A 16277-nucleotide genomic window follows, 5' to 3' on the forward strand; every position below is an offset into this window, starting at 1 on the left:
CATGCTACGTACCTTGACACATAACTGCCAACTGAAAAGAATTTCCCGAGCGTGTCAGAAGACGGACCGACAACTCAGCTCGGCTGGGATCTGGAAGTCAATCTTATTTGTCCTGCATAAGCCTGACTCTCGCTTTGTGTCGGTGTCGGTATCGGAGTCGGAATCTGTCTCTGCATCCTGGCAAAGACGAAATTTCGAGTATCGTACCTGACTCGACGGCTTGTGATTGGAAGTTGACAGCGGACGTTGTGCGGCTGGTTGGATATATGTTTGGCTGATGCATTCAATCATAACTGTTTTCAGTTGTTATACCAGACAGACTCATTCTTGGATGCATCCATCAACAAGAAATAGAAGCAAAAAGAAAAGAAAGACGTGTAATGAGGGAAAATCGAGCAAAGGAAACGCCGAATGGGATAGAGAACCCGGCGCATGGGATGGACCCACTCTCGACGGCAGCTCCGTGACCGACGCGGACAATAGTGGGCCTCGGGAGTCGGAACAAGTCAGGGACGACGACAATCATTACCATTCAGCTACCAAGGTTAGTACTAAGCAGGGCAGGCAGGTAGGTACTTGCTGTACGTTTGTTTGCCAAGAGACTCTGCATGAAAATACCTCTGAGGCTCATAATTGAATGAATTCCTCATGTTGCACATTGCGAATACACACCAGATCCAACTTTGAGGTTATTGTTACACGTACCGAGGTCCTCGGCTGATGCTTGATAGCCTATGTATATTGCATTATAGTAGATGGACCATGGATGTCAATTGGTCCCCCTTTTCACTTTGTATTTTGGATGGTGTACTATGCAGTCGTTCAGCTTGTATGTATTCTACTATATGTGATAGTTGTCGCGGAACACCAGTCCGGTAACCCCCGTTACCACTACCACGGTGCTGGGATTGCACGACCATGCTCATGGTATGTTTTATTTTGACGTGTCAAATAAGCGGCTGAAAAATCTTACACTAGAGATGGTCTGTGAAGAAGGTGAGTTGTTTTTGAATTATCCGTTGGCTGTTTTATGTTTCGACAAACTCTCGGTTATGGTTTTACTGTCCTGAATAGGTAAGGCATCTATGCTACATTAACGATATACGACTCGCATCAACAGTTGTGTGGCTTGACTCTACCTTCCTTGAAGCGACGGAGGTAATAAGAAAATAAACCCCCTTTTTCTGTTGTCTTAATGCAGTCAGTATTGAAATATGATACGGCATGTCATGTTTAACAACTTCATGTCCCATGTCCCATGTCCACGGTTGGTCGGCATTTGCCGAGGTGGGGTCAGGGTCTAGATTTTGAGCCCCTCAGCCACATTCAGACGTTGAGTCCCAAACCCTTGGAACAGCCTGCCTTGGCCTCTCCTTCCCTGACGAAGATCGAGATTTGGGGGACTCTAACCGTTAAGGGAAACAGTGGAGTTAGTGGGCTTCTTTCCCAGAATCGGGGAAGGGAATTAAATGGTACTGACTGAGGCAGGTAGTCTGCTGTACTGGCAGCCCGGGAAGGAAGGCACATGACTTTTTCCATGGTGATCGCTTCCTGCCTCTCCAACTCGTCTCCTGAGACTCGCGGTGCCGGCCGTCAGTTTACAGTCAGACCTCACCAGCGCATCGTATCATGACATTATCATTTCACCTCGAACCTACTTGAGTACACACCACTTCATTGATGAGCTTCCTATGGTTTGCCTCTCAACCTCTACATTGTACTGTACGGCACTGTACTGCACGGATGCTTCTTGAACCGCCGCAATGATTGATTCGTGCATGGATACCCTCCCTGTCCTACATCTGCGCAACTGGTTCTAGGCCTCCGATCTGTCTCGCTTGACAATCTCTAAATTCGAATTTTGGATACGGCGCTTCAAGTTGTTGCTTTCCCTGAATTTGCGCCCGTTTCGAATCGCATCATACGGATAACGGATACATGGATCCTGGCTTTGGGCTGTTTCTCCTGAACCCAATCATCACCGCTTCTTGCTTCTATGCTTGGCCGTTGGTGCCGGGCCCAAGTTACACGCCGCCGGGACTGTGGAGTTCGGGCAACCTATCTTTTTCACCACAGCACTTGGCTATCCGCTGTAGGTAGTGTCAATCCGCCAGTCAACGCCTTAAACGCCTTCAACGGCGATACATACAGGACATCTCAATCGCTATCATCAATCTGCCATGTATTTCTTCCCGGTCCAATGCCATTTTGCGTCCACCCATCAGGACTGACCGTGCATCGTTAGCGTTGTTCCGACCTTTGTGTACTGTCCTCTATTAACCTGATCAGTACCTACAGTACGGTATTCTATCTCGAAAAAAGAAAGGAACGGCGCCCGGCAACTCCTCCACCAAAGCTTAGCCCTTAGTGGTAACTGGGGAACGGTCCAAGTTACCCCCAGGGGTCCACACTTTCCGTCATGACCTACTTGCTACTACCTAGACCAAACACGATGCCTGTCAGCGGGCTAGGTAATTCTCATCAAGATGCTAGCTAACCTTGACATGGAACGTATTAGCTCAGAGGTAAGAGCCGCCCCTCGATTAATTAGCTACCTGCCCTACAGACACAGAGCGCCATGTTCTGATAGATCGGCCTCCGACAATACCGCGCGGTTTCTTCGAGCAGTTCTGCACAATTGTGCGAACCTCGCACTGTTGGACAATTTGGGAGGGCTCGATACTTTCGTCTCTCCAAGGCCTTTGCGACCCGATTTCAAGTCAAGGATGTGTATTTATGAGCGCGTGGCTCAGCAATGATCTCCGTATAGTGCACCCTGTCTGACTTACACCCACCTTATCGCCACAAGGGGGCAATAACGGCCCACGCCAACCCGTCTTCTTCTGCAGCGAGTTTTCCAAAGTGGGTGTGATGTGTCGTCTGGTAGCCGTGCTCTCGGAGCTCTTGGGCTGGTAGTCACCGAATCACATCGTCGATGGATTTCTTCCCAACCACAGAACCAAACCCATTCATCGAATCGCTAACATTGACCTTTTGATCCTCGTCCCTCTGCTTTCCCGCAACTCCGTCATTTCAGCTCCCTCTCCGCTTTCCATGAACTCAAAATATTCTCAGCCACTACCTCAAGGGACAAGATCCCTGGGCAGCTTGCATACGGCATCACTTCCTGTTCAATCAACTGCAACTTAACACACATGCTCAATGGAGTCCCCTCTCACAACCTCCGATACAGTTTACCATACCACATCCCTAGGCCATCTTGTTAAGACCTGTAACATTGTATATATCTCCTTTACTAGTGAGACACCCATCTGGTCTTTATTACACACCCTCACATACGCACCGTGACGCTGCGAGCGTAACTTCGTTCGCCTCTGAGTCCACAAATGCGACGAGATTTGGATGGCATTGCGATAGACAAGTCAAGAACCGCCGTGTCAGCACCCAAGTGTGGCTTATTACCATTTCCCACATCTCAAGTTGGTGGCGCGCTGCTCGCTCGCCCGGTCCCCTGACTCCCTGGCTACTTACTTGACCGGCTCTTTTGTCGCAGATTGACTTGGGCTGGGATTGCACTTAGCTCATAACTTTTATTTCGTAGCGCAGCCCTGTAGCTTTCTCTACATAACTAGCATTGCCTGGTGTCGTCCGTCCCGCGCCAGCTCGGCCGTCGTTCTCCCAATAGGGCTGCATCGTCCGTTGATGGGTTTCTCCGAGCCCTGGATCTATACATGTATCTACTACTTCCTTCATATTGTAGTAGAGGCCCCCAATCATTCTGTATCCTTTCACCCTCTTCAGAAGAAAAAAAGATTTGCCGCTGTGGCTGACATTTCCATGTAGTAGCGGGCCCTCTCATGAGCTTGTCATCTTAAGTCTTTATAAACACCCAGGTATATGTCACTCCCGGTGCCCCATCAATCTTTTCGATAAAAGGGAAAGCGTCCTGTTAGACCTGGGTTCTCCTCATCTGAACTATTTCAGCTTGACCCATCTTGAGCTCTCACACCTGTTTTGAGCACTTTCTATTGCTCCTGATCAGTGTTATTTGACCAACCTTGCGGTGTTCTCGCAAGGTAGCCGTTGCTGGATTCTTGAACTACCTGGATGCCAACTCTCGACGCATCCTCAAAACGCTTGCTTTGTTGCAGCAAGAAACGGCCCAATGTCCACACCAGCAGTACGTTCCTGTTCTTTTGTCTGCCTCCTTTCTCCCTCTTCGTTGATCGCTCCTGACACTAGAGTGTCCTTGTTTCTAGCAAAAAGCCAATCTTGCCCGGATCAGAGATAATCAAAGAAGATCCCGGGCCCGCAGGAGAGAATATCTCCAAGAATTGGAGCAAAGACTTCGAGTGTACGAGCTTCAGGGTGTCGAGGCGTCTTCAGAGGTGCAACATGCTGCGCGGAGGGTTGCCGAGGAGAATAGGCAGCTTCGTGGTCTTCTCAACCGACATGGAATCGGCGATGATTACATATCTAACTACTTGAACTCTGGGACAGCGACACAAGCAGACCCAACAACAATGTCTTCCTTCGCCTCCAACACGCCGAGCGAGAGCGTCCAATCTCTTCAACAAGTCATTGCTCCCAGAAGACCTACCACTCTTGAAACGGGCGTGTCTTACGTTATCCCTCCACAGGATAGCCGTGAACCATCTATTGCCAGTGGATCTACAAGCAGTTCTTCTCTATGGGAGCCTGGCCAGTCCATTCAACCTGGTCCAGCATATGCTCACACCCATAATCGACCACTCCCCTCCAACGTTTCGACACCAGTGCCAAGACATTCAATTACTTCGTCGATGCACCCCCAGCAATACACTTCGCACATGTTCTCTGACCCCCAAGTCTCACGGACCGAAGGTTATCATTCTATCGCCGCACCAGGACCTTTGGTGGATGATCCTCGTCGGCATAGCTATTCTGTGGCACCCATGCAAACAGATGTCTCGTCATCGTTGGGCTACACTTTGCCAATGAATACCTTTCATCACCCGGTTGGACAGGATGGCGGCCATCCAGGGCCGTGTTGACTGGATGTTGATCATGCAGAGAGCTTTTCACCGACCCAATGGATTATGCGGTCACCGTGGGCCTCAAAATCTTTGGGCATTCACTCCAAAACACTCTCAAAATCCACTTCAGAGTTGCGATATTTCCCATAAAACAAAGCTTCGCACGATATAGAGTCGACGATAACCGATTCGCTCGAGTACCGATCAACGAAAACACCACGTACCTTGACGATAATGGATTTTGCATGATAAGGCAGGCTGGAGCCCCGATGGGTTACAGTTATATCTCGACCCGGTTTACATGATACAGGGTTGGTATTTGGAGAGACAAAATTCGACGGTGATACGATTTGTTAACCTACCAAACTTCGACCATGGAGCAAAGAAGAAAAGATTGCTTAGGAAAGATCGAGACCGATAATGCGATTCTTTCTAGGTCTTTCGAAATGCGATAACAAAGGCCTGGTACTGGTCTGCTCTCCACAGACAGTCGCATACTCGAACACCCACATAGATCGTTCGAACATCGAATACTGATGGACAAAGGGATTTTCAGCAAGTATCAAAGAGAGATAGATCACAACAAAGACATATCATATCACATTACACATCAGTTCCAACTCGCTTTGTTACGCTATGCAGTACTTCACACCAACCGCGATCTCCAGGACATCGAACAAGCGATAAGCCACACTTCCACGCTCCGGACAATGGCTAACAATATCGAGAGAGAAGTGTTAAGAAGGCACAAGAGTTGAACCATCTTTGTTTCTTTGTAGAGAAGAGGTGAACAATACTCGAAAACGTCCTGAACACTCAACTGCGCACATGTTTCACAGAGCCATAAAAGCCATTTCATATCCATACTCCATGAATCCCGAACGTTTAGTTATTATCGAACTTTCAATTATGTCGCATTCTTCATCAAGCCAAGGTTTCATTATCGAACAAATCTATTCAACCCTTCGGAGATCGAGCATATGCCTGACTGCACCAGTCAATGGCCTTCCACAAATCAAAGTCACAGCAGCAACTCCAACTTTAACCACCACTCCTCCATCATACGCAAATCGCCGGCCTTCAACAAAGGATTGGAACAGATTGCATCAAACATGGGTGGGAAAACGAGCAAGGCACATCACCAGGAAACCCCTGGGGGGAGTCAAGAAACTAACCAAAAGGAGACCAAAGGTGACACTGGTCAAGAACTGGCAAAGGAATTTGCGTCCAAACTATCGCTCGGACCATCGAAGAAGGAGGGCAGACGACATGTTCCAACGCAGCAAGGACACAAGTGTGAGGAGAAAGCCGGAGCAAGTGAGAAATCACTACCAGGATCTCGAGAAGTGAACGGTGAAGCTGACCCAACAAGAAATGGCCCGAGTGCAGATACACTTTTACATAATGATGAAGTCAATACCGCCGTCGTTGTACTTACTCTCATCACCGATATCTGCAAACAGGCCCCTAACCCTTCCATCGAAGAACAAGAGCAGCTGCGTGCCGTCTTCGAACAGATGCCGTATCTCTTGACCCTCGAGGCACGTGGAAGGTACGGAGACGAACTTGTCTTGGCAATTCAGTTTCTGACAACAGTGTACGATCATTCTGAATCAGTGAACTGGGGAGCCATTGAGAGCTTTGATGACTTGCAACTTACTTTGGAAAGCTTGAAAAGATTTGGGAGCCGCACAGAAGCCAGACCAAGAGAAGGACCATATGGGGAGTTTATTGTATGAGCTTTTTGTTTGTTGGATGAGTCCTGCCATAGAGCGTCGAGCAGGTCGTTCATCGGAAAGTATTGCGTTGTTTAGCATTTATACGGCGCATTACAGTGATACCCCTTACTTAGTCATGCAGCAAAGGAAAATGAATCTTAAATTATCAGAACTCCCGCGCCGTATCCTTAATCCCTGAAATCCCAATGAATCCCGTAATACAAACATCGTCTTATGCCTGGCGATCAAGAAATTAATGAATGCCGAACGCATGCTATATAATCACAAGAAGTAATCAGCAACCGGCTTCTTGGCAGGCATGCCCCGCGAATCTTGAGGCGCAGCTTGGAAGACTCTGTAGCGTCGCGCAGGCCCGCTCCGTGGGAGCATACTGCCGTCCATCATGGCTCCGGCACCGCCGTCGCTTCTCCCAACATCACCGTTGCTACGGGCGAAGAGACCCGTGCCAGACTCATCCTCGGAGAGTTCGAGGACAGCAGCAACATTGCCGCATCGGTAACAGTAGTTTGGGGCGGACCAAACAGTAACAATGGATGCGTCAAACATTTCCTTAAAACCTTCCATGACAAGTTGATGAGCGCGTGCAATGAGGCTGAGGTCGTTGCGGTGATTGAAAACTTTGACAATATCTGCACCAAAGAGGAAGCCTGCTCCTCGCGGCGAGAGACCCCAGCCGTCAATCTCGTCAGGGTCGGACCAGAGAAGGTCACACATTGCGCCCTCGTGAGGCACTTCTTGCTTGCGATCTATCAGTCGGATCTTATCCACTGTATCTACCAAGGGACTCAGGCCACCATGAACGCAGAGTACTGCTCCGGCTGGATTTCCGACTGAGCCACCACTGGACCCTGAGGCGCCCGAGCCTGGTGGTCCAGTTTTATCCATGGCAGTTCCGCCTGGGCTTTGAATCTGCTCCTGCGAACTTCCATCTGGTCGGCGTCGGGGGAACCGACTCATTATCGAGCCGTTCTGGTCACAAACCTCGATTTCAGTCTCGTCGTCGACAGGCTCCACACCAGGAGACATCGTGTTCGAGGCGCCAAGCACGATTGCACCAAGCGCTAGGTAGTCAAAGACGTCGCAGCAGTATCTCCATACATTAGCGCTGCCATACTTTCGTATGCATTCGTCGTAAAACCCATAGACTGTCGTAATCTGGCGAGACTCGTGGTTGCCACGAATTAGAGTCATTCTATCGGGGTATCGGACCTTGAGGCAGAGCAAGAGTAGAAAGGATTCTAGTGAATAGAAACCGCGATCGACGAAATCGCCTAGAAATCCGGGTTAGTTAAAGACGGGATTTGTAACACCGAATGAGAGGCCGTACCCATGAAAAGGTAATTCGTATCAGGAACATCACCACCAACTCTGAATAGCTCCATCAGGTCGTGAAACTGGCCATGAATATCACCGCATATCTGCCAGGGATATCAGCCGTTGTCGATATACAGCAGATGCCTTTAATAAAGAACAGCGCATACCGTGACAGGCGCCGTTACAGTGACGACGTTTCCCTCTTCTATTAAAAGCTCACGCGCTTTGTGACATAGCTCCCGGACTTGCGCTTCTGGGATCGGTCGGCATGCGCGCAGTTGCGCAATAGCTCTGAGGTCAAAATATTAGTTCCAAGATTCCGGTAATCGGCGGTCGGGCTTTGAGCCTTACTTGTCGAGGTCGCTCATTATTGTGGGAGTGGGCGGTACTTGGCCGGCCTAGATATTGTGCGGAGGGCGTCGTGATGAACAATGATAAGATAAGTAGATATATACCCAAGTATACCCAAGCTTTGCGATACACCACCTAAGACAATGCGTGGGGAAAATTAAAAGGCTGGTCGCGTGTATGTTGGAGATAGATTTGGAGATTTCGCGATTCGCGCCGGTGAGTGACGCTCTATCCGATAATGGCAGCCTTATCGGGGTGGAGCCAAGCTGCTGCCCCGCGAAAGGTTGATTCTCCGCGGATTTATGCTCTGCCGGTGCCGACAGCATCCTCTTCAGCCGGTAGCCAATGGGAAGTATAGCATAACTCAGGTTTGACTGGGCAGCTCTGGATTTCTGGATCACCACCACAAATCGCTCGATAACACTGGCTCGTCGACCTGGTCAACGCGTGTCGAGAGGACGATGCTACGGTCATTATGTGAGTTCAATGGCATCGGAAACCCATTGAATCATATGCTAACGGCCAATTGAGACTTTTAGAGTCCCTCGAACGACCGCCCGCTTTCTGGATCCCGGCCTCATATCATGCCACCACTTCTTCACCCGAAGTCGCGAATGACGTCGTCGCTCTTCGCAACGACCGTCGCCGCCTGCTTTATTGTCGTCACAATCCCTCATATGCTTCCTTGTCCTGTGCCTCGAACTCGATTCGCCGACGGAGATATCATGGTTGACGAAAATGGCCGACGATTGAGGTGGAGGAGAAAGGACACCAATCCCAAGGTCGAAGATGGAATCGTCCAATTCAACGATATGTCAACCGAGGAGGCCGAAAACGCACAGGACAGGACGAAGAGGGAATGTCCTTTACCGAAGCCGGGAGGTGTGCTAGGCGAATGGCTGTTCTTTCATAAGAACGATAATGAGGCGGGACGATGACCGACAGAAATTGTTGCAACAACTTCATCCAGACTACATCAAGGAAACTCATACCTTAATCACATACCGGTGCCTGAAAGCTACGAAACCGGGCTGCAGTGGCGACCTCTTGCAAGCTCTCGTTTAGCTTGTGTATCTATTCATCACGGACATTGGCTTGTCACCAGTTACGACCTTACAAACGACGAAATATGGTTGGAATATTTCGAAGAGAAGGGCTGCGCATGTCTCAGAAGACTGAATTATCTCTCGTCTTGATTGAGGTCAACTTGGTACTTTGAGCTGTACCTCGACAGCTTAGTGTGATACGGTTCTAAAGGAATTGTGTTTAAGGAAACAACATAACAAAACCTTAGAAAATAATAAACATTCGAAACTATAGCTGAAGCGATTTATATCGTGTCTGCCATGGAACGATGATTGACTTACTTGAAATATTATCCATACTTGATATAAGTATGTAGTGTGTAGGTAGTCAGGTAGTAGCTTAGCTTATCGACCCCACAGCTAACACTGACATAGTAAGTACTAAAACCGGGAATTAGTGCCTAAAGAGTTGAAGGTTGTTATATTGAGGCCTGATTGGGCGCAACTCAATACTCAATGGGAATAACTGAACAATAAACGCATCATTAGATCTTATGGATGTTAGGTTCCCCGCTTCGATGCAGCTTCCGAGCTTGAAATTGCTTTAAATCAAGATTTGCAAGGTATCTGAGGGACTGCAGTGAACAAAGTCCAAGTGTAACCTCTAACGCATGTGCAGAATAATAACCAACAGAAACTCGTGAGTATGAATATCTCCAACAAATACCTCAGTCTTGGATAATCGGCCGGGGGGTTGACTGTCATCGCAATGACATGGATTCGAGTGGAGACAGGTTGCAAGTACCGGCTGGTGTTGGGTTCGGGGAATTCATGACAATTCACTACTATGTAGTATACCTAGGATCGTAGAAAATGAGATTTGCTTCCCATTATTGATTGTTTGCTAGGGAGTAAGTACTAGTTATGTGAAAGCTGAGTGACGATCTGGAAAAACTCCCTGAAACTGATACATGTTGGGCACAAGTTATGGAGCAAGGCAGCCTGTCGCGTGATGTTAATTAAACGCTGTAACTTTTACGCGTATCCGTATAAATAGAGTAGCTGAAGACAGTGCCCTGTTGCTCCGTGCTTATGGGATCTACGTAGCTGCAAGGAGGCAGCCAGCAGGTATGCAAATGATTACTAGCCACTATGGGCAATACTAGGATTGACAGGGGTAATGCAAGAATGACGGATTGTACTCGGAGCTTATTCTTCTTTGTTACAGCAGAGGAAAGCGTGAACGGCAGAGTTCAATGTTTCAATAGCAGGTATTTACTCTCCTTTGCCAACGACATTCTCCCATGATTTCATTTTATGGGGGAGGGAAACCGGCACAAGACACTGGCTGGTCACGGCGCAATATGGATGAGAAACCTTGGCAATGACGCCTTTTAGCGCTTTCAGAGTCGACAGGAGACAGGTAATCTCACCCGCTAACGGTCAATGGATGACGGGCCTGCACAGACCAGCGCGTCGAAACGCCTGGTCATGGGAGGTCGGGGGGCCAAGAACAAGGACAGGCCCAAGGAAAGAAAGATGGACGCTCTCCTCCGTAATCTCACCTTAATTTCCCCATTTTCCATTGTACAGATACCTACCTGTTTTTTTCCCATGTTGTCTGTGTCTCTCGTGCATTTTGCGTAACTCAGGTCCAACCTTGACGGTCACCAGTTTAATTACCTACCAAGTTACCTTGCTTTATTACTTAGGTCTTCACTACGGCATAGCATAATCAGTCAGGTCGCTGTTGTGCACTTGTTCTCTAGGTATCTGTCCTGCGTGCTCGTCGGCTCAGCCGCGCTCCAACAAATCGATTGCCATGAGAGTTTGCTTTGAGTGCGTTCTGCGATCGCCCTCGCCGGCTTCAATATCCGGCTGAAGATATAATTCAAAGCGATCGTTGACGAGGCTCATTTCTATTGCCGCTCACAAGTCATGACTTCATCTCCTTCGCCTCCACGAACTGGAACTGGCACAAATTGCGACTCTTCCCACACTTATGATTCTGGTCATACACTGAGCAGCTCTGTTGCAAGTCGATCTGCCCGCCTGCGCCCTCCTCGGTCCTTACCACGTAAGCGCTCAAGAGCATGAGAAGTTGTCGTTTGTTCCCTTGAAAGCTAACGCTGATTATAGCATGGATTAATTCTTACGATGGCGAGCGTGGCTCGCCAAGCGACGATCAACTACGACTTCTTCAACCTCCTACGCGTGCTGTCCCTCCTCAACACAACTCATTACCAAGCGACCCTCAAAGACGCATCTCCAAAGATGGCTTCATCGACCCGCAAGATCCCCTTCTCGGCCAAGGACAGGAAACAAGAGGCAAGATTCCTCATTTTATGCGTTATGGGCGCGCCTCGATGCGTGGCAGGAAATGGGACCATTTGAGATCTGCAGAGCCTGTCATTGTGCCCGGACACAAACCATCTGTGACCTCGCAACCAAGTGTAGCATGGCAAGACTTTGTTCAATCATCCTCGTGGGGCCGCATGACAAACGAGGACTCGAAAGTGATGGACATTGAGGCTCTCCGGAACTTGCAACCGAATTTTGACACGCCATCCCGCCACCCGTACAACGCTGAAGAAGCCAGAATATCTCGGAAGAGGAAGACCCTTGCCCCATATAAACGTATCTGGTATATGGCCATCCGCCATTCTCTCGCCCCTCTAGTGTTTAGACTGAGCGTCATGGTCACCTCGATTATTGCACTCGGTGTTGCAGCACGGATACATCTACTCGAAGACGTCGATAGCTCGGACTCGGCCGAGGAGACACAATCTATCGTTGCTGTCGCCGTAGACTGCGTGGCCATCCCATACATTGGATACATGATCTGGGACGAATATACAGGAAAACCACTTGGTTTACGATCAGTGGTCTCTAAGATATTCCTGATCCTGCTGGATCTCTTTTTCATCATCTTCAAATCCGCGAGTACGGCACTCGCATTTGAGAGCCTTGTTTACCATAACCTGTCCGATCCTGCAGTGCGGAACCTGTCCAAAGCTCTGGCGGCATTTATGCTATTAGGATTAATTGCCTGGTCGATGAACTTTGCAGTCAACATATTCCGTACTGTGGAGCGTCTAGGGGGAGGTGAGGATGATGGCGGACATGGCTAGTCAGGATGAGGAATTGGTGCAACGGATTTGGCTTTTGAATTTTGGGATACCCCTTTGAGCAGGGAGTGCTTTTGGCGCGTATGGTTGGAATATGGGACATTTGACTCTTATATCACGGTAGACCGTGCTGAGCGTTCATTGCTGCCTTTTTCTTTTCTTGTTTTCTTTTACCAGTATTATCATCATCAGTCACGGTTATGGATCCCTACTTGGAAGACACGCAGGTCTTTTAACCATACCTCATACGTATATTTCTTAGTGTCAGTGATACCTCAAGTAGATGAAATGAACAAAATTAGACATTAAGCAATGCTTCTTGGTGAAACACAAAAGAGGTCTCGACTAGAAGTTCTTTGACTCTATCTCTTCTTTATTTTTAATTTCCAAGGTAAGTTATTGCCGTCCGTCTTTCATATGCTGCACTTGTTTCGTGGCGTCCACTACTCTCAGTCTTGAAACAAAGGATCTTGAACTTAGTAGGCTCCCTTGGTCATCCCCCAGACCCCTGCCCGTGCCTGGAGCGGTGAAAAGGGGCAGAACCAAACACTAAGCCCCTTGTAGCGATGGGCTGCTTTGCCTCAGCCAACTAAGGTGGACTACGCCTTGCCATGCCTTCTCCATCCCAGCTGCGGTCTGACCTACTGCCTGATCTTCCTCCCATACCCATACACTTAGTTGACAGTGAAGAAGCGTCCTCATTTTACGAGTTGCTTTCTTTTCATGACTCATTTGGCGCGGTACGGACTGGCTTAACTTTATAATCTGTTACTTTTTCGAAAGAAAGAAGAAAAAAACTTTATCAACCCTTTCTTTCATGGTGCTTTCATCCGACGCCGCCTCTTAAATCGACCTTAGACTTTCCTCGTTCTTAAAAGCTCGACCTCGGCCTTGACAACATTCTCCTGCCAAAAAACTGCGCCGAAAGTTGTCCTCACTACCGCCTTTCAGCCCACTGCTTTCTGATCGTCCTCACCACAAAAGCCCACCTTGTCGACTGTGACGACATCGCGTCGAGCCCCTCGATACCGACCCCGCCTCCGTCGTTGATACCGTCGCCAAACCACCATCCACATCCTGTCAGCGCAAGATGGCTGCAAAGATGGGTGCGCCGAGCCAGATGCCTCCCATACCCAACAGGGAGGATATCGGAGCAACGTAAGCTACACTCTTAAGAACTCTCTAAGTGCAGAAGCTGACTGGAACAGTTGGACCTACCTCCAAGCTGGAATCGCACGCGTCATGAACGACCTTGAACAGGGTATTGACATGCAGATGTACATGGGAGTTTATACGTTAGTAACATTTGATAACACCTTGTCGCTTACTAGGACTGTGTACTAACAATTTACAGCGCCGTCCACAACTTTTGCACATCTCAGAAGGCTGTCGGCATGAACAGCCCTACGATGCAATCTAACCACCGAGGGGGCGAGTACACATAGCCTGAAATACTTGTGGACGATATAGCTAACCTTTGGTAGCACATCTTCTCGGCGAAGAGTTATACAACAAGCTCATCGATTACCTGAAGCACCACCTCGAGGACCTGGTAAACCAAAGCAAAACGCACACCGACGAGGCTTTGCTCGCTTTCTACATTAAGGAATGGGGCCGGTACACAGTCGCCGCCAAGTACATTCACCACCTTTTCCGTTACCTTAACCGACACTGGGTTAAGCGTGAGATTGACGAGGGCAAAAAGAATATATACGACGTCTACACACTGCATCTTGTGCAATGGAGGAAGGAGCTGTTTGAGAAGGTTCACGCCAAGGTCATGGATGCTGTCCTTAAACTTGTCGAGAAGCAAAGAAACGGCGAGACTATTGAGCACAACCAAATCAAGCAAGTCGTGGCTTCTTTTGTTTCCCTTGGACTGGACGAAGCAGATCCCAACAAGTCTACCCTTGATGTCTATCGCTACAACTTCGAGCGCCCTTTCCTTGGTGCCACCAAGGAATTCTACGTTGCCGAATCGAAGCAGTTTGTCGCAGAGAACAGTGTTGTAGAGTACATGAAGAAGGCCGAAACACGTCTTGCCGAGGAAGAGGAACGCGTTCGCATGTATTTGCATGGGGACATTGCCCTTCCGCTCAAGAAAACTTGCAACCAAGCTCTCATTGCGGATCATTCACCTCTCCTAAGAGAAGAGTTCCAAGTCCTTCTTGACAACGATCGAGAAGATGACATGGCTAGGATGTATAACCTCTTATCTCGAATCCCAGACGGTCTGGATCCCCTCAGAGCTCGTTTCGAGACACATGTCAGAAAGGCCGGCCTCGCTGCTGTGCAAAAGATCCAATCTGCGGAAGGCGACAAGCTCGAGCCAAAGGTCTATGTGGACGCTCTTCTCGATATTCACACGCAGTATCAGGGTCTCGTCGAAAGAGCTTTCAAGAACGAACCCGAGTTCACACGATCTCTAGATAACGCATGCAGAGAATTCGTCAACCGAAACGAAGTGTGCAAATCCGGATCCAGCAAGTCGCCCGAGCTATTGGCCAAGTATGCTGATGTTTTGCTCAGAAAGAGTAGCACGAGCATCGAAGAATCCGAATTGGAGCATACTCTTAATCAGATAATGACGGTATTCAAGTACATCGAAGACAAGGATGTCTTCCAAAAGTTCTATTCGCGTATGCTTGCCCGACGTCTGGTGAATAGCAACTCTTCTTCCGATGATGCTGAGACTAGCATGATCAGCAAGTTAAAGGAAGCTTGTGGTTTTGAGTACACCAACAAGCTTCAACGTATGTTCCAGGACATGCAAATTTCAGGGGATCTGAACAAGGAGTTCCGGGTGCACCTCGAGGGCGTTGAGTCTACAAAGGTGGTTGACTCAACTTTCTCTATCTTGGGAACAGGCTTCTGGCCGTTGACGGCGCCCAGTACCGACTTCAACCCGCCCCCCGAAATAGCAGCCGAGATTGAGCGATTCACCCGCTTCTACAAGCACAAGCATGATGGCCGTAAGCTTACGTGGATGTGGAACCTTTGCAAGGGCGAGATCAAGGCGAGCTACTGCAAGGCGAGCAAGACGCCCTACACCTTTCAGGTATCAATCTACCAGATGGCCATCCTACTTCTTTTCAATGAGAAGGACAGCTACAGCTACGATGATATCCTCAGCACTACCCAACTAAGCAAGGAGGTTTCAGACCAGGCAATTGCTGTTCTTTTGAAGGCAAAGGTACTCATCATGTCAGGTGCTGCTGGTGAAAAGCCAGGGTCCGGCAAAACTTTCAAACTCAACTATGACTTCAAGAGCAAGAAGATTCGTATTAATCTGAACATTGGCGGTGTCAAAGAGGCCAAGCAAGAAGAGGTCGAGACCAACAAGACAATCGAGGAGGACCGAAAGTTGGTTCTTCAGGTATGTGTTTGCTTTCTTCAATTAGGAAGATTTTTTACTGACTCTTTCATAGTCCGCAATCGTACGAATCATGAAGGCACGCAAGAAGATGAAGCACACGCAACTAGTTAGCGAGACCATCAACCAGATCCGGTCGCGGTTTGTGCCCAAGGTTGGCGACATCAAGAAGTGCATAGAAATTCTGCTGGACAAGGAATACTTAGAGCGTCTGGAGGATGACGAGCTAGGGTACCTTGCCTAAGTCCTGATTGATGGTGTCAAGCCAGGGTGACTCAGCTATGCTCCTCGATTTCTAACTCGCCTCATACTCAACTTATTATGTATATTCCAGAGGATGAGTACCCGGTGATCTCAGCACCCATGAGAGA

General features: G+C 48.7%; 6 protein-coding genes across 6 annotated transcripts; 5 read left to right on the plus strand and 1 right to left on the minus strand.

The window, feature by feature from the left end:
• Nucleotides 1–4126: 4126 nt before the first annotated feature.
• Nucleotides 4127–4994, plus strand: FGSG_09621 (uncharacterized protein; the record flags this gene model as incomplete). The annotated part of the gene is made up of 2 exons (XM_011329785.1): nucleotides 4127–4141; nucleotides 4221–4994. The coding sequence occupies 2 exons, from the start codon at nucleotides 4127–4129 to the stop codon at nucleotides 4992–4994; spliced, it is 789 nt and encodes a 262-aa protein (XP_011328087.1).
• A 1094-nt stretch (nucleotides 4995–6088) lies between these two features.
• FGSG_09620 (uncharacterized protein) lies at nucleotides 6089–6612 on the plus strand (the record flags this gene model as incomplete). The annotated part of the gene is made up of 2 exons (XM_011329786.1): nucleotides 6089–6528; nucleotides 6594–6612. 2 exons carry the CDS (start codon nucleotides 6089–6091, stop codon nucleotides 6610–6612), a joined length of 459 nt encoding a protein of 152 aa, XP_011328088.1.
• Nucleotides 6613–6976: 364 nt separating this feature from the next.
• FGSG_09619 (serine/threonine-protein phosphatase PP-X isozyme 1) lies at nucleotides 6977–8397 on the minus strand (the record flags this gene model as incomplete). Its single annotated transcript, XM_011329787.1, has 4 exons — nucleotides 6977–7986; nucleotides 8043–8133; nucleotides 8197–8320; nucleotides 8381–8397. 4 exons carry the CDS (start codon nucleotides 8395–8397, stop codon nucleotides 6977–6979), a joined length of 1242 nt encoding a protein of 413 aa, XP_011328089.1.
• A 406-nt stretch (nucleotides 8398–8803) lies between these two features.
• FGSG_09618 (uncharacterized protein) lies at nucleotides 8804–9576 on the plus strand. The gene is made up of 2 exons (XM_011329788.1): nucleotides 8804–8857; nucleotides 8912–9576. The coding sequence occupies exon 2, from the start codon at nucleotides 8965–8967 to the stop codon at nucleotides 9316–9318; it is 354 nt and encodes a 117-aa protein (XP_011328090.1). The 5' UTR covers nucleotides 8804–8857; nucleotides 8912–8964; the 3' UTR covers nucleotides 9319–9576.
• Nucleotides 9577–10974: 1398 nt separating this feature from the next.
• Nucleotides 10975–12701, plus strand: FGSG_09617 (uncharacterized protein). The gene is made up of 2 exons (XM_011329789.1): nucleotides 10975–11482; nucleotides 11545–12701. Exons 1-2 carry the CDS (start codon nucleotides 11344–11346, stop codon nucleotides 12534–12536), a joined length of 1131 nt encoding a protein of 376 aa, XP_011328091.1. The 5' UTR covers nucleotides 10975–11343; the 3' UTR covers nucleotides 12537–12701.
• A 922-nt stretch (nucleotides 12702–13623) lies between these two features.
• On the plus strand, nucleotides 13624–16150 carry FGSG_09616 (cullin-1; the record flags this gene model as incomplete). Its single annotated transcript, XM_011329790.1, has 5 exons — nucleotides 13624–13691; nucleotides 13742–13832; nucleotides 13888–13921; nucleotides 14018–15909; nucleotides 15962–16150. The coding sequence occupies 5 exons, from the start codon at nucleotides 13624–13626 to the stop codon at nucleotides 16148–16150; spliced, it is 2274 nt and encodes a 757-aa protein (XP_011328092.1).
• Nucleotides 16151–16277: the final 127 nt, after the last annotated feature.

The sequence above is a fragment of the Fusarium graminearum genome, chromosome 4 (genome assembly GCF_000240135.3).
Source record: "Fusarium graminearum PH-1 chromosome 4, whole genome shotgun sequence".
Classification (NCBI taxonomy): Eukaryota; Fungi; Ascomycota; class Sordariomycetes; order Hypocreales; family Nectriaceae; genus Fusarium; species Fusarium graminearum.

Coding starts and splice junctions, on each gene's coding strand:
- FGSG_09618 (XM_011329788.1), top strand. CDS start 8,965: ATGCCACCACTTCTTCACCCGAAGTCGCGAATGACGTCGTCGCTCTTC.
- FGSG_09617 (XM_011329789.1), top strand. CDS start 11,344: ATGACTTCATCTCCTTCGCCTCCACGAACTGGAACTGGCACAAATTGC. Junction 11,483..11,544: donor CCCTCCTCGGTCCTTACCAC/GTAAGCGCTCAA, acceptor CGCTGATTATAG/CATGGATTAATTCTTACGAT.